Source organism: Eschrichtius robustus, chromosome 18, assembly GCF_028021215.1.
Source record: "Eschrichtius robustus isolate mEscRob2 chromosome 18, mEscRob2.pri, whole genome shotgun sequence".
NCBI classification, from domain to species: domain Eukaryota; kingdom Metazoa; phylum Chordata; class Mammalia; order Artiodactyla; family Eschrichtiidae; genus Eschrichtius; species Eschrichtius robustus.
The window spans coordinates 3,023,122-3,040,699 of NC_090841.1; the positions used below are offsets into that span (position 1 = coordinate 3,023,122).

At 39.9% G+C, this 17,578-nt stretch overlaps 1 protein-coding gene across 1 annotated transcript in view; it reads right to left on the reverse strand.

The window, feature by feature from the left end:
• Nucleotides 1–16,587, reverse strand: part of SACS (sacsin molecular chaperone) — a 75,290-nt gene extending 58,703 nt beyond the window's left edge. Inside the window, exons 1-2 of the mRNA XM_068526320.1 lie at nucleotides 16,523–16,587; nucleotides 446–970 (exon numbers count right to left, since the gene is read on the reverse strand). Of these exons, the coding sequence (XP_068382421.1) occupies nucleotides 446–465 (20 nt within the window). The 5' untranslated portion in view covers nucleotides 466–970; nucleotides 16,523–16,587. The remainder of the gene's footprint in view (nucleotides 1–445; nucleotides 971–16,522) is intronic.
• Between the last annotated feature and the right edge of the window lie 991 nt (nucleotides 16,588–17,578).

The following is a 17,578-nucleotide window of genomic DNA, read 5'->3' on the forward strand; positions in this document are numbered from 1 at the left end:
AAATGTTATCTTTTATCGTCTTAGTTTATAAAGGAAAAGCAGAGAGCTCTCTCTCTCTCTTCTCTCAGCTTATTTGATACAACTCCAAGTACTTCACAGTTGTTATTTAATATTTTCTAAATAATCATATGGCCAGTGAAAGGCACCAATATATACATTTTACAAAGGAGAAAATAGGATACATCTAGTCAACTGTCCATTGTAAGAGCCACACAAGGAAACAAAATCCAAAACCGTATAGAGAAATGTAAGGAGTGATTGTCAACCACGGCTTGAAGTGTTATCTGCACAATTCCCATTAGAACCAGTGTATCTATGGTTGATTCACTTTTACCTCTAAAGAGCTTTCCTTTGTTTTTGCCAACATATGTTTCACATGGGAAAACCCAATAAGCCTTAAAATCACAGTGCAAAGTGTTGTAACTTAAAACATTAACTCATTTACCTATTATCCTTGGTCTCCATTATCACTTGGCCTGGAATATCTGTCTGGGAAAACCATGAAAATATTTTTCTTTCTTCCAAGTCTTTCCTTTGTGTTTCCTGTAAGCGTGTACTCCAGTTCAGCTCCGCCTGGCCAGTGAAAAGGCCGTTTTCCCCTCAGCATCCACTCATCATCTGATGTCCGAAAGCGTTGCTATGTTTTGTGTTTGTGTTCCTTAAAGTATGACTCTCCAGTCTCAAAGTGTTGCCTCCTTGGGTTACGCCTTCTGATCCAACAACCCACAGATGTTCTTAAGGTAAAATGGTATTGATTAGCTAATGGGTTTTGGCTTTTCCCCAAAGCAAAGATAAGCTGTTTTCATCTGAGAATCTTCCGTATTTCTTTTTGAAGGAGTTGGGAAAGATATGTAGACGTTCTCAGGCTCCGTGTTCCTCACCCTTATCTCAGCAGACGTGCAGTACTCCTTGGCGAGCACCTTTCTTCTTGCTCCTGTGATACCTGCATCTTGGCATCACTTTTGGGCTCCTGAAAGAAAAATCAAGGAAGGGTAAAGGAAGGGGTAGGGGAAAGTACTCAAAGTAAAGGCGCTGACAATGCAGTTCCTCGTGGAAGACTGCCATGGTTCTGAGCTCCAGGGACTTTCTAATTATAGACTGCTGGTTGCACCACAGCCCTGCCAAGTAGCATGGCACTTAGCCTTCCCCTCACCACCGGCAGACACACATCGTAACCACACAAGGCCGCCTCTATAAATAAAGGCCTGTCCACTTAATTTAGTTTCATGTTCTCACTACCTGCGCATTTCTCCTCATCCCTCTAGTTCCCCGGCTTCTTCCAAGTAGAAGATGTGCTTCCCACAATGTGCCTTTTTTCAGGAACAATACCCCTAGATCCAAGCCTATGACTTTACCCATTATAGCTCATGTCTGAAAATGAAACATCTACTTTTTAAGAAGAAGAAATTTTACTAGTCATATGCTTAATAACCATTGTTGCCTGCAACAGTCTAACATTTTAAGAAATAAACTAGAAGAAAAAAATGACAAACTGAAACAATGGTAAGCCAGAGGGATGAATGAAACTGAATTTTCTACCCACTCCTACAAGTATCATGGTTACAAATTCTTGATAATTTTCAAGGCGCCCTCTTAGACATTATCGCGGTTCTTTGATAGAGACAGAAGTGCGTTAAAGCAGGAAGGTGAGTCGCTATGCTTCAGCATCCTCGACTAGAAAGGGAGGGACTGAAAACGGGAAAACCAGTTCCTGACTTCTTATTCTGTTTTTGCTACCCAGCAATGTTTCCTTTTGGACGAATTAATGTAGAGATAATAATCTAAGCTATATTTAGAACACTGTAGATTCTTGGATTCATTAAAACCCAGGGAAGAAACTCAAAACTCACTGCAAATTCTTCCCCAAACACTTCCCTAGTGACTTGCTATAATAAAAATATTCCTAGGCACCATGAGTGAGGTTAATGGAAACAAACCAACCCAAAATCTTATTATTCTTTTATAGGAAATCATATATCAAAAAATTTGACTGCCTCCTGTCAAGAATTAGAATAATTCTAGATTTTAAATTAAAATTTAAGAATTAAAATTAAACTAAGGAATTGTAGTAGCAAGAGAATGGAAGCCTTTGGCATGATAATGGATTTTAAAAATTGGACTCTTCAATTTGAAATGCTCAGATTCAGAGACATTATGTATAATAAAGTGGAAGAACAGGATTGATTTCTTTATCTGTAGAATGAGAGAATTAGAATGTGTTCTAAGTTACCAACTCCTCTAAAATTCTATGATTCTAGACAAGTATATGTACTTTTAACTCATCAACAATTGTGAGACTAGGCATTAATCCAAATATGCTTTTTTTAAATTTTTATTGGAGTATAGTTGCTTTACAATGTTGTGTTAGTTTCTACTGTACAGCAAAGTGAATCAGCTATATGTATACATATATACCCTCTTTTTTGGATTTCCTTCCCATTTAGGTCACCACAGAGCATTGAGTAGAGTTCCCTGTGCTATACAGTAGGTTCTCATTAGTCATCTATTTTATACATAGTATCAATAGTGTATATATGTCAATCCCCATCTCCCAAGTCATCCCCCCCTTCCCCCCTTGGTGTCCATACATTTGTCCTCTATGTCTGTGTCTCTATTTCTGTTTTGCAAATAAGATCATCTGTACCATTTTTCTAGATTCCACATATATGTGTTAACATACGATATTTGTTTTTCTCTCTCTGACTTACTTCACTCTGTATGACAGTCTCTAGGTCCATCCACATCTCTACAAATGACCCAATTTCTTTCCTTTGCATGGCTGAGTACCAAATATGTCTTTTAAATACAAAAAAAAAAGTTTTGTCAGTGAAAATATCCTTTTAAGGAAAACCATAAAATATGCGTGTATTGTTGAACAGATGCAGGCATGAACATACATGAATGTTTACGGCAAAACATGAGCCTCCGAGGGAAATCTGGAATTGGCTATCCTTGGAGCAAGAAGACTTTCAAGGCTTTGCCTGCAGCCTGCGTGGGTTATCCGCGCAGGAAGTTCTGCCACCCTGGGAACATCAGCGGGAAATAGGAGTATCGATCTAAGTGGAACACTGCAAGTCCATGCCCACCAGCCGCACTGCATGAGTTTCCATCTCTAATTCCAGCTTCTGGATACCTCTTAAAATATGTATTCTGTCATCTGGGATATTAATTAACTTTATATCACCTGGCACGCTTGACAAACTTGCTAAACAGCAAAGAGCCCTGTGGCATATTATTATAACTTTCCTCTGGATGGACAATGATACATTCATTACAAAAAAACAATCTTTGGATTGTTTTTCCTAAATAACTCTGCGCCCTAATGAACGTACATCAAACACATTTATTGCCATCATTTCTAGCAGGATACAGTGACTTTGCCCAGCGTATTACTAAAGCCAAGATACAGTCTTTCTCCTTGACCACTACTGAGCTGCCAGTCTAATAATCTTGTCAAAGGGAGAAATGCATTATATAGATGTGCGCTTCATGAACCCGTGCTGGGTCCCAAGGATCACCGTGTCCTAACAGCTCATGACCTCTCGCTAGTAATCCAATCTTCAATTTTAATATCACTTCTATTATGAACATCTTCCTTTTTTAGACACTGGATCGGTTGTGCGTGTGCATCTCCCCAGGACCTGTCTTATTCTCTAGTTGTGCAGAACTCACCATCTACGGTTGAATAACTATATGCCAGTGACCACGCATGTGGATGAGAGAAGGCAGTGTGTTGACTGGAACATCAGTTTCCCAAACAATAGTCCCAAATTATAGTCATTTCATAATGTTTCTCATATTTGAGATGCAAAATACCACTTTGAGGATCTTTGGCCTATTGTGTACCACCTGTTTGATTATTTACTTAATTTTTTTTTCTTTAAATGACTCTCTACTTAAATAAATGTATTATAAAAGGAAACCCAGTACCACGTTCCACAAATAGAAGGCAACTCTAAAAATAAACAAAAGGAATACAAAAGGAATCTTATTAAATTCTGGTTGAAAACACAAGTGTTCATGAAAAACACTGAGTCTTTGACTTGCTCTTTCCTCATTATAAATGGGGATTAGTAAATTTATGGGGCATTCATTGCCTTCAATGATTTTATTCAGAAAGAAGAAAGGCTAAAAATTAAGTATCCATTTCAGGAACTTCAAAAAAAAGGTAATGGGGATAAACTCAAAGAAAATAAGGTTGAGAGTAGATAAGAGTAGAATTAATGAAATAGAAAACAAAGATACAATGGAAAAGTTAGTTCTTTAAAAAGACTAATAATATTGGCCAACTTGTGGCAAGACTGATCAAGATAAAAGCAAAGCAGAAAAAAAATGTTGGAATGCATCAGAAATTAAAAAGATAAGAGAATATTTTTTTTTTTTTAAAAACTTTGTTTTTGGCCGCGCTGTGTGGCTTGTGGGATCTTACTTCCCCGACCAGGGATTGAACCCCAGCCCTGGCAGTGAAAGCGCCAAGTCCTAACCAAAGGACCACCAGGGAATTCCCTAAATAAAAAACTTTAAGGTAATGCATTTTCAAATTTTGAAAATGGACAAATCCTTGGAAAAATATAAAGTACCAAACTAATTCAAGAAATAAGTCAATACTATATTAAATAGTTTCAATCACTGATATTTAAAATCTCCCCTTGGGGAAAACATTAGGTTAGATGGCTTTACTGGTAAGATGTACCAAATATTCAATAAACAAACAACTCTAAAAGCTACAGATTCTACCAGAGAACATAAAAACAGACAATATGCCCAAATAACGTCATGAGACTGATAATATTCCCAAATCCAATTATCTAAACCAGACTGGGACAGTCTGAAAAAGGAAAATTACTGGCCAATCTTACTCACGAACATAGATGCAAAAATTCCAAATACGTATTAGGAAGTTGAATGGAGCATGTGTAGTATAATAAAGATAATACTTTATGGCCAAATTTATTGGACTTAGAGGATAAAATTCAATATCCATTAATGAACCCCCCTCTCAAAAAAAGAAAAGAAAACAAAAAACTTTTAGTAAATAGGAAGTAGATGGGAACTTCCTTAATGGGCAAACCTCACACTGGGCTATCTCCATTTCTAGTAAACATTTCACTGCAGGCACTGCCAGGAAAAGACAGGAAAAAAAAAAAAAATGAGAGGGTCAGGAAGAGTGGGGAGGAAGAGGGGACAAAACCATCACCATTCACAGATGGGACAGTTGAAAAGAATTTCAGACAAATTAACAGAATTAATGATAGAGTTTATCAAGATTAGTTCTGATAAAGTTGATTAGTTCTGATAAAGTAATTGAACTGATAGAGTTCAATTGCGCTTCTACACACCAGCAAAAGTTTTTTTAAAAAAGGAAGTTTTTAAGACAACCATTTATAATAGCAAGAAAAAATAAGTTACCTTGGAATAATTATAACAAAAGAACTTGTATAAAAATTGTAGATAGAAAATCTATAAACTTGAACAAAAGACAACCTTTTAAAAATGGAGAGATATATATGATGGGCAGAAAGGCCCAATATCACTGAAATGTCCGCTCTCCTCAGATTGATCTTTTAATTCAAAGGAATTACAGTTAAAATCACAACAACCATTTTTTTTTTTTTTAGATTCTGTATCTATGTGTTAGCATACGGTATTTGTTTTTCTCTTTCTGACTTACTTCACTCTGTATGACAGACTCTAGGTCCATCCAGGCAGACGTAGAGAATGGACTTGAGGACACGGGGAGGGGGAAGGGTAAGCTGGGACGAAGTGAGAGAGTGGCATGGACTTATATACACTACCAAATGTAAGATAGATAGCTAGTGGGAAGCAGCCGCATAGCACAGGGAGATCAGCTCGGTGCTTTGTGACCACCTAGAGGGGTGGGATAGGGAGGGTGGGAGGGAGACGCAAGAGGGAGGGGAAATGGGGATATATGTGTACATACAGCTGATTCACTTTGTTGTACAGCAGCAACTAACACAACAATGTGAAGCAATTACACTCCAATAAAGATGTTTAAAAAAAAAAATCCCAACAACCTTTTAAAATGAAACTTGAAATTCTAAAAGTTTTATGGAAGAACAAGGGGATAAGAATAAAGAAAGACACTCCTTCAGAAGCATGAGGGGAAAGACTTGCTTTACTAAATAGCAAACTGTAATATAAAACTATAATAACTAAGTTGGTATGGCATTCACACAGAAACAATCAAACAGCAGAAAGCTTAGAAACAGATCCATGCATTAATAGAAACTTGATACATGACAGAGGTGTTTGTCAGTTCAGTGGGGAAAGCTGGACCATTCAAAAAATGTTACCCGGACAAGTGCTTATCCACCTGGAAACATAAATGTATCTGTACCTCGCACTGCATACAAGTATTAATTCCAGATGATTAAGGGCATAAGTGAGAAAATGAAACATTAAAGTTTCTGGAAAGAAATATAACCCAATATCTTTATGACCTCAGGGTAGAGAAGAGCTCCTTAAACAACAAATAGAAAGCATTAACCGTAGAAGAAAAGATGGCTACATTCAAACCACATTAAAATTTAGAACTTCTGTTCACCTAAAGCAAGCTACATAAATCAGGAGAACATATTTGTCACACAGACAATCAAAAAAAAAACTTGAAAGTAAAAAAAGATACAACCTCAAAGAAAAGTGGGCCAAAGACTCACATTTATATATACTCTTTCCTATGCATAGCATTTCCGTTTTAAAATGATAAAATTTAAATTTGTACTGTATTGTGTCTTCTACATGGGATAATGTTGAAAGTGTTTATAACATGATGAAGAGTATATAATGACAGCTCTGTTTGAAGTAGTAACTTTAATATCTTTCATTTATTATCATAATAGCTGTTCATTAAGAATGAGGTAAAGATGGAGTAACAGAGTCTACGTAATAAGATTTTAAAAGAAGAGGAAAGGAAGGGAGGGGAGGCAAGGAGAGAAAAGGAATTTGCAGACAGGGTCGCCCCTCACAGCATGGCTTCATTTTTGGTGCCTACTTGAGTAGCACCCACTCCTTCCCTGAATACCTCTCTGTTATCAGGGCATGCATCCAGCCCCTTGTGAAACCTCCCTGAGAACTTATTCCCCAAGCATTCAAAGTATTCTTTGGGGTTCCCAAGATCCACTTGGTGCCAATGAATCCTTCTTCATTAGTATGAAATTCTGCATGTGGTATTTAAATAATAGCACTGTAGGGGAGCAAAAGTTGCCATTTATCATACTAAGTGAAGTAAGTCAGAAAGAGAAAGACAAATACCACATGATATCACTTATATGTGGAATCTAAAATATGACACAAATGAACTTATTTATGTAACAGACTCACAGACATAGAGAACAGACTTGTGGCTGCCAAGGGGGAGGGGTGGTGCCAGAGGGATGGATCTGGAGTTTGAGATTAGCAGATGCAAACTAGTATATATAGCATGGATAAACAACCAGGTGCTACTGTAGAGCACAGGGAACTATATTTAATATCCTGTGATAAGCCATAATGGAAAAGAATATATATGTATATGTATAACTGAATCACTTTGCTGTGTTGCAGAAATTAACACAACATTGTAAATCGACTATACTTCAATAAAATTAATTTTTTTTAAACTTAGGCTGATTATGTTTAAGGCCCCAAAGACTCAGGGAGAACCTCTGACCTTCCCACGAACTGCCTAAAAGAACACAGAGCACGTGTTCCAGGAAGGGAACATCACCATACATAACTGTGTTATGCACTCAGTCTGTCTGTTACCATTCCTCTCTGTGTCCCATTGTCTCTGCCTGGCCCAGCAAACGGTTGTTCACCAAACTTCTGCTTTTCCATCTTCATGTCAATTGCCTTCCTCCACTTTCAAGTCCCAAACCCCTATTCCCAACCTCCTCTCATGTCTTTAGCTGAGGATGGTATTTAAGGTGAGGGCTTCGGCCACTCCGGCGAGTGACTCAGTTCCTGGGTCTCTCCATGTAGACACGTTAATAAAATTTTGTCTGATTTTCTCATCTTAATCTGTCTCACGTCAATTTCATCCTTAGACCAGCCAGCAGAACTTAGGAGGGAAGAGGAAAATTTCTTCTTCCCCAGCAGTACCTTACCTATGTGTAGTCCTTTACAATTGCATGCATTGTTTCATGTGATCCTCAAGACAACTTTATAAAAGAGGTAGACCAGATAGCTTCCTCATTTTACAGGTTAAGAGTCTGAAGCTATAAGAGGTTAGAGGATGTGCCCACACCCTACAGGCATAGAGAAGGCGACAAGATGACAGAAGTCCTCAGGACCTGTCGGTGTTTGTTTACAGAGATGTTAGCTCTGCCGGTGGAGTGTGAGGGAGCAAGGTCGTGCACACCATCACAGAGCCTCCTAGGGCAGTAGGAAGTGACAGAGCCCCAGCAGACCTCTTGACCCCCAGGTAAGGGATTTCAACAATAAACCAGGCTGCTTTCATATAATAATATTGGAATGTGTGGAGCGCATCAACATTCACAAATAATCATATATTGTTTATTATATATATAATAACCTTTATTATATATTGTTTTACTTATTCTCATGATTAGATATTGTTATATATATTGTTTTATTTATTATATATTGTTTATTATATTTATAATAAACAAGCCTTTATTATATATTGTTTTACTTCTTCTCATGATTACTTTGTACTCATTCAAGATCAAAATATGTAGACAAAGAAATATTAAAATGTCTTTCTTGATTCTCAGTACATGCTTTCACACACATGTTTATTCAGTTCAACAAATATCCATTTCTTGGTATGCTGTGGCCATTCTACATATGCAGATATATGAACACATCTCTGCCTATAATTAAGCATATATTTAGTTCTATTTCATTTTTATTGTATTAAACTACAGAAATGTTTTGTTCCTTACTGATTATATGACTACCACTATATAGATTTTTATACTTATGTGTTTAATGCTTCTTTTGTGTATAAATCTTCATCTGATAATGCATCCATTTTTGAGTGCTTCAGTGTATCACACATTTACTTTTATAAATCCTTTACGATAACAATGCATGGAAGATAAAAGCTAGCAGCGTTTTTATGGCATCTAATATGATTGAACAGCAGTCTGATGCAATTTAAAAAAATAAGAAATGTGAACATTCAAACTATCCATACTGATAAATTGACAATTCCTCAACAAGACAATCAAATTAATCAAGATATGATAAAACTGGGTCTTTTTTTAATTTTTTACTGCTTTCATGATAATTTTGTGTTTACATATTTCATTAACACAGGCAAGAAAATTAGTATATCCTAAATTTTGTACCCAGTTGCATTGCTATGGATAGTAAACCTGTAATGCAGTACGGTAAGGTTATCTTGTAGAGGTATGGTATCTTTAATTTGTTAAAGTGATTTCATAGATATTATCTTATTTCAGCCTCATAACAGCCTCGTGATTTGGTGGGAAATTAGTAATTCCATTTGACAGATAAGGAAACTGGTGTCCAGAAAAGTCAAGCACCATCTCGTGCTGGGACTTAAACTAAGGTCTTTACTCCACCTCTTACCTTAATCCCGCTATTGAGTACCTAACACAATAAAGACACTCAAATATTATTTCCTTCTCTGCCCTTTGGTTCCCCAAAGGGGAAGGAAGCTGCTCTCATCATATCACTTTGGGGTAGAGAAATTCAATCGAGGCCACGACCCGGGAGTCACATAACCTCTCCGTGCCCAGCCTTCCTCACTGTGGCACAGGACAGCTTGCCCCATCTACACACAGAGTCATCATAAACACCAGCCTGAACGGTGTCCAAAAGTACTTAATGGACGGCAGGCCGGTCCTGCAAATACGGGATGCCAGTCTTTTTGCTCGTGGCCTATCCTCTCACCCACAGAGGGCCAGGAAATGTTCATGCTCTTCTCGCCCAGTGATCCCTGCCCTTGTCTCACACATCAGGGGCTAAACAGTCCGTGCCCTATGATGGCTACGAGGGAACAGGCCTGGCCGCCCACCCTGGCCAGCTGTGAAATCCCCGCGTTCAGCTTTGACTCCTGAAGCCACTGCCCACGGCTAATACAAGCACAGTGTGTCCCTCCAGTGATTTCGTCACCTTCCCAGCAAAAACACCCTATTGTGGCAACCTGGCCTTTCCTCAGAGCAGTCGGATTTGACACCATATATGATTTCATTTAAGGAGCAGGAAAGAAACACGCTTGTTCCACTTACTCACTGGGGTGAATATTTCTTTGAGTTGCTCTACTTGAAATGGAAACTGGCCGGATACCCAGGGCTTAACTCATGGCCATTGTGCCGGAGGGCCCTGTCTTAAGGAAGCAGGGACGTCCAGGGTGCCCCTCCCCCTTCACAGTTCACATCGACCCCTGAGCTCTACCTGTCACGAAAGCTTCACTTTCCCTAGAAGCAGTCTTTTCACCTATTTATAGCAAAGACTAGAGCCAGAGTTTTCTTCAGCGATCTCCTGCCAACAGGATACACATTCCTCTAAAGCTGGGAATTAAAAATCAACATTACTCTTCATCATGTTTGATGAGACGCATTCACAGGCAGCTAAATCCTCTGTGACGTGCTGAAAATTCACCCTTGAAAGTCCCTAACGTTACAGAAATGAGGATCCAATACAGACAGACTCCGGGCCCACAGAAAGCCTCCACTGGAATTACCCTCAGAATAACGGTCTTGCTCTCCTTGCTGTCAGCACAAAACATGAGTCAGCACAGACTTGAACACAGCATCTTTGCAAAACAGAGAAGTCAGATTAATTCACCCTATAAATCGACAGACCAAAATGTAAGGCAAAGCAAGAACTCCAGCTGTCATTAATAACAGAACTGTATGGGCACAATCTACTGTAGAAAAGGTCATGGTCACTATAGCCTTATTTGACCTCAAGTAAACATCCCTGAAATGGAAGATTTACAGAAATGCACTTTACAGAGCCCAGAAGTGAAGTTAAAGGTAAGGGATACTTATCAGTGGTGTGTGTGTGTGTGTGTGTGTGTGTGTGTGTGTGTAATTGAAGATTTCCAGTAGAATGTACAGCAGAAAAAATACTGTATCTCAAATTTAATAAGAAAAATGTATAAATTATTCCCTTACTGTCCCAAATCCCTTCTGTGTTGTACAAATCTTCCTCGTCCACTTTGCAAAAAGTTCCTCAAGAATGTCTTACTCAACTTTGCCCCCCTACTCGGTCAGATGCAGGGCTATGGATACATAAGGTATTCAATAAAGAATGAATAGTTTAGTCACTTTGTTCCATTTCCAGGTAATAAAAGACATATATACTGTCACAGCATATCTTGAATCGAGTTGATCTAGCCTCAGCTTTGGGTCTGTCGACGGGCAGAGCTAATTGTTGGAGGCATGGGTTTGGAAGGGTTACCACTGGAATAAACTCCTTGGAGTCTTAGGTTTACCTTTAAAAGCTCAGTTATCTTCAAAGATAAATTTTACATAAAAATAATATGCCCTATGGGTGAACTGTATAGTATGTGAATGATAACTCAATAAAGCTTTTAAAAATAATATATTAAAAATAGATTATATGATTGACATACATCTCTTTTGATATTATCTGACTACTATTATTATTATCTAGCTTTTTGAAGGGAAAAATAACATTCACTCATTCACTTGAAAACCAATGTTTCTCTGGAGCCTGCCAGGGACTTTGCTCACCAGCCATCTGATCCCAGAGGTGGGGAGGGGAGAGGGTCACTGAGCTATTCTCAGGCCCAGTTAAGGAGAAACTGAGGCTCCAAGAGATGAAGCATCAGAGCTAGTCTGATGTAGAGCCCGTTTTCAAAACCGCGTTTACCTGACTCCTAATAAATGTATTTAAAGTCTCGGGTATTTTTTTTCAGTCATTAGCCGGGCCTCTGGGGAAAATGAAGGTGAGTGGTACATAATACGTTCTTCAGGATCAGAATTTTCTTAGGATAATCATTGAACTTAAACATTTAATAAACAAAAGTATCAATAAATACACCCAGGGAAATGTTTGGCATGTTATGGAAAATTGATAAAGATTAGATATAACTTATATTTTAAGTTTAAAAACCTAACAAATTAATATCTTTAGGCTCAAAGTAACTATTATTTAATTTATCAGTTAAGATTCTGTTTATATAAGGTTGCCAGACTTAGCAAATAAAAATATGCCCAGTTAAGTCTGAATTTCAAACAAATAACAAATAATTTTTTTAGGTTATGTTTATCTTATGCAATAGTTTCTGTAATTTATCTGGTAACCCTATTGGGACTTTTTTTAATGGTTAAATGTATCATTGCATTAAAAACAAGGAGAGGGGTGGGATGAATTGGGAGATTGGGATTGACTTATATACACTACTATGTATAAAATAGATAACTAATGAGGACCTACTGCATAGCACAGGGAACTCTACTCAGTGCTCTGTGGTGACCTAAATGGGAAGGAAAACTAAAAAAGAGGGGATACGTGTATATGATTCACTTTGCTGTACAGCAGAAACTAACACATACATACATCCCCACATCTCCTAAATGTTTTCTTTATTAAAAAAAAAAAAAAAAAAAGGAGAAAGACTAAACCTCTATTAATATGGTGAAATAGTGCACAAATTCCAGATGCCCCAAAAATTCACATACAAACTCCTCTCTAGCACTTAGTACTTTAATGAAATAAGGAGATCTATGAAGTTTAAATGATCACCCATAAAAATATTCAGGCGGCTTTGACTTATTTTAAAATGCTGTCGTTTCAGAACACGTGAAAAGGATATGTGAACTGCAGAGCCCGTATTTTCTTTACTAGAGGACAGACTCATGGTCTCATCCAGAGCAGAATATTGAAAACGAATGCTTGTCTGGATGGCATGTTGCTGTAAGTGGACCATAGATTTCCCCTTACAAAACCGAGAAGCCCCATGGCATCCTGGGCTTCACATCGCCACGACCTCTTAGTGCCCTGAGAGGGCACACAGGGTGCAGGGGTCACCGCTCAGGGTTGGCAATCTGAGCGCTCACTGAGGTCCAGCAACAAAAGCGAATTTAGATACCGCCCAGTCAACCCCCTCTTTCTACAAATAAGAAACGGTTGGGGCTCCACTCTCTTTTAATTTTACATTCTATAATCTGCAAAATGGGTTGCCTGTTTCACAAGGCGGTTGTGAAAGTGAAGACAGACAACATACGTGAAAGCGTGCTATTTGATCAATAATTGTGGTAAACTGGAGTATACCAGGCCTTGAAGGAAATTTAAAGACTGCCTACACCATACCTCTTATCTCAGAGCTGAGGTTAACAGACTTTCCCACTAGCACAAAGAGAAGCCACAGCCAAGGCAGAGCCACGCCTCTGATTCCCAGGCCAGTGTTTCTTCCAGCTTCTTATGTCTCCTGGCACAATGGCGCCATCCTCGACTTAAGTCTGACACTATGTGCTAAGCGCAGAGTTTAAGGAAAGCAAAGGTGGCCAGGAGAAAGGCACGCAAAATAGAAACTAAAACAGTAACGGGATTGGCAATATGAAAAGCAAGTTGCCACCCAGGTTGTCCAAGATCAGAACTGCCACGGGAATTGTTCCAATTTCAAATCGGCGCCCTTTTGCACCGCTGACTTGGACTCATGGCCGGACAGTCAATATCATCCTCAATTCTGCCATCATACAGGATTTGATGGGAGCCAGAAAAAGGAAATCGGCCTTTCCTCTTCCAGTAGAAAATGCCTGCGGCAACATGGAAATATCAGCATCACTTTTATAAGAGATCCTTAGCAAGTGCTGGATATATTTTTTGTACTTAGAGCTGATTAAGAAGCACTTGGTCAAAAGATCATTTCAAAATTCATACCTTTAGGGGTTTCCCTGGTGGCGCAGTGGTTGAGAATCTGCCTGCCAATGCAGGGGACACGGGTTCGAGCCCTGGTCTGGGAGGATCCCACATGCCGTGGAGCAACTGGGCCCGTGAGCCACAACTACTGAGCCTGCGCCTCTGGAGCCTGTGCTCCGCAACAAGAGAGGCCGCGACAGTGAGAGGCCCACGCACCGCGATGAAGAGTGGACCTCGCTCGCCGCAACTAGGGATAAGCCCTCGCACAGAAACAAAGACCCAACACAGCCATAAATAAATAAATAAATACATTTAAAAATAAAAAAAAATTCATACCTTTAGTGAAATGGTATGAGAAATCTGTTTTTTTTTATTTTTTAAGATAAAAATTTATTAAAGAATTAACAACAAAACATAATAATAAGCATAAATAGTAAAACAACAAACATAGAATTACCGAGAACCCAATCCCTGTATAACACTATGTACATTCTTACTGTTAAACATGGTCTTATCCAGTGTGAACAGCAATTTATGCTTTACTTATTTTTGCTTGTCAAAAAATGAAGGATTTTCTTCTTTGCTTAATGAATAAATCTTTTGTTACTTTACCTAGGCTCTCCACTTGGGAAGGAAAATCTTGAAAGTATGCTAATCGTAATTGAAATTGTATTATAATTGAAAGTCAGTTATGTTGTCATCAGCTTGCATTGTTCTGTTGGAAATAATTGTGAAAACCTGAACTCCATCTTAGGATGATTATTTAGTCAACAAGGACTCTTCATTGCCATTTTTATCAAGGGGGTTTATTAATGTCTAGTCTTAAAAAAAGATAATTTAAAATTTTGACAACACTTTTTTTGGCTCCTACGTACCTATTCATTAAGGAATCATTCACCTAATGACATAAGCAAAATGCCTTTTCTTTCTCCTATCGAAATGCTTTCTATTTCTTCCATCTACCTGGCTCTGGGATGTCAGCAGTCACAGTGAATCAGTAGAAGGAAAGAAGACCAGGGCCCTTAAAAGAGGAAAAATAATCCACATTTCATTGTGCCCAAAGACAATTCAAATCACTAGATTTACAAGAATGTTTGAGAAACCTCTTTAGCCTGCTTCCCCACAGATGGGTGGATTGAATGAGAAAATGACAAAACACCCGCGAAGTAGCTACCTTTGTGCCAAGTACCGTGCTCGGTGCCTTCAGATGCACTGGATCATTTCAACCCTAGAAAACTGTGTGAACAACTGCCATCATCTCTGACACAGGAAGGAACTGAGGCTCGCAGAAGTTGAGTGGATTTTCAGGGGCTGCAGAGCTGAGATCTGAACCCAAGGCTTCTGAGAGCAAATCCAGTGTCAAGCAGCAATACACAAGATGCTGCTGATGTAAGCCAAAAGTCTTAAAATAAGGCTGTCAATCAGGTTTTCCTTCCTATTATGTGAAGAATAGAAAACACCATATTAATCATGGAAAAGATCTTACAAACCAAGCCAGGAACAAGGAAAATATGGGAATATGGTTTGTTTGAAAGGGAGACCGAAGGAGTCTTGACCTCCACAGAAAAGGAGGCAATTGGCCAGCTGAAAAGCCAGGAAGGTAAAGAAAGGATGAAGGGATGGCCACAGAGGAAGGAGGAAAAGGAACTGGGTATCATTTGTCCATGATGTGAAGAAGACTGCAGCAAGATTAGGGAAAGACAGCTGGTTAGTCATAAGTAAAACCAATGGGTTATGGTAACCATGCATTAACCTAATATGTGTCTGGTTATCAAGGAATAACTTCCGAAAACAATGTGAGAGATTTGCTTTTCAAGTGACAAATAAAATGGCATTAAGTGTCAATCGCTTATCTGCAGTGGAGGAAAGGTAAGAGCTCCCCTCGGTATAACTTCAGGGCAGCTCCCCTCAGCTCCGGGAGCGTATGGGCTTGGCCTGCATTCTGCCTTTTACTCAAATGAACAGGCTTTCCTCACACAGAGAGAACAAAACTTACACAAAAATTAAAGCCCAAGCTATCGACATGCTAGAAGCAAACCCAACACTCTTCACCGAGGCATCAACCTTGTTTTAAGAAAAAGAGTGAGAGATTTTCGTTGCTACTGTTAAAGCTGGGATACTCTAAGAATTTAATGATCACTTATTAAAATAAAATTTAATAACTAAGTAAAATGTTTTCAACTAAAAGCAGGATTTTCAGATATTACTATTTAAGATAACTGCAATAAGTGACATCGTTTACGAGCATGCTGTTTCAAGGAGGACCATTACTATAAATTAGACCAGAAGGCACTTGGGGAACCCCGCTTTGTTATTCAATAGCACTCTGCGCTCCACACTCTGCATTACAGCAATAGACCCTTTGTGAGCAAACCCACAGCCCGGGGTGGGAATTAAAATGACAAAGCCGGGAGCTCTGAGCATCTCGGCCGCGGGCATCTCTCTAGCAAGGCTGCAGCCGGCGCCTCCCCCGCAAACCGCAGGCTGCGGCCCAAAGTGGGAATCGCCAAAAGAACCCCTAACTTACAGCAGCACAGAGCTTTAAAGAAGCGTCTCTGTCCTCTCACAAGGCCGTTTCCCAAGGCGACCGCAGGGCCCGGCTCTCAGAGGACCTGGTGACCCATCCCCCGCGGAGCCCGCATTCCCGGGGGGCCCCGGCCCGCTCCCGTGACATCCGGCCGGCCCCTCGCATACTCACCGGTGGCTGCCAGCATCGCGTCCCCGGCCTTTGTGGTCCTTGTGTCCCATCAGCAGGTTCCAGCGTGACTGCCACCGCAGCCGCACTGGTCCAGGCCACTGGACGCCGTGCCGCAGTCAGCAGCTACCCGCCCACACCCCGCGCGCCTTTTTTTTTTCTTTTTAAAGAGACAGGACCGTCACCAACCTTCGGTTTCAATAATGCTGCAAAATGCGGCTCGGTCGCTCCAACGGGTGGTACAGAGGACAGTAAGTGCATGATCTCTCTTGTTCAAATTACAGAGTTGCACTTAGGAGGAAGGCATGGCTACCAGGAGATCATCTCTCTTGGGCACTGGTAGACCTAAGGCTGTGTGACCTTAGGCACGTCGGTTGTGGGTTGCATTTTCCCCATGGAAAACAAAGACTGTGACCGGCCATATCCAGCCTGGAAATCCTATCATCTACTAGAATTAAGGAGCAGCCACACACCTGCTGCTAGAACACGATAACACGCTATGCTTGCCTTGCAGGTTCTAGCTCACAAGGAATTTTTTGTATTTTATTTGGATCTGGGTAGGAGTTTCCAAAGGTTAAAAAGAGCATTCACTCAAAAGGCTTTGTCAACTGTGAAATGCTATACAGCTGTCAAACGCTCTAAGTTTTCATTGTTACTGTCTATTTAATAATAAAACGATAGGAATGCTAGATCAGATAGTATCTACCTCCTTGCTTCCTACAAGAGGAGGATGTGAAATACCAGGAGAGTCTGTTTTCATAGGCAGCCCTACCTCCCCTCCCCCTTGGGTGCACCGTCTTCCTCATCCAGGTTCCCGGTGAACGAGCCTGCTTCACCAGTGTGGACCTGGACTGCAGGCTTATCTGGGGACGGCTGCAGCTTTGAAGCTCCGGCTCGCTTTACCTCTGAGGAGAATTCCTAACTCAGCTCAGCAAACTCCAGACCTCTCCCCTGGGGAGACCAAGCAGGCCCCCAGTGTCAGAATCACTCCAGATTCAAAGCCACCTGCCTCTGCAGAATGGCCCTGCACAGGCTGCACTCAGGACACTAAACTGCCTG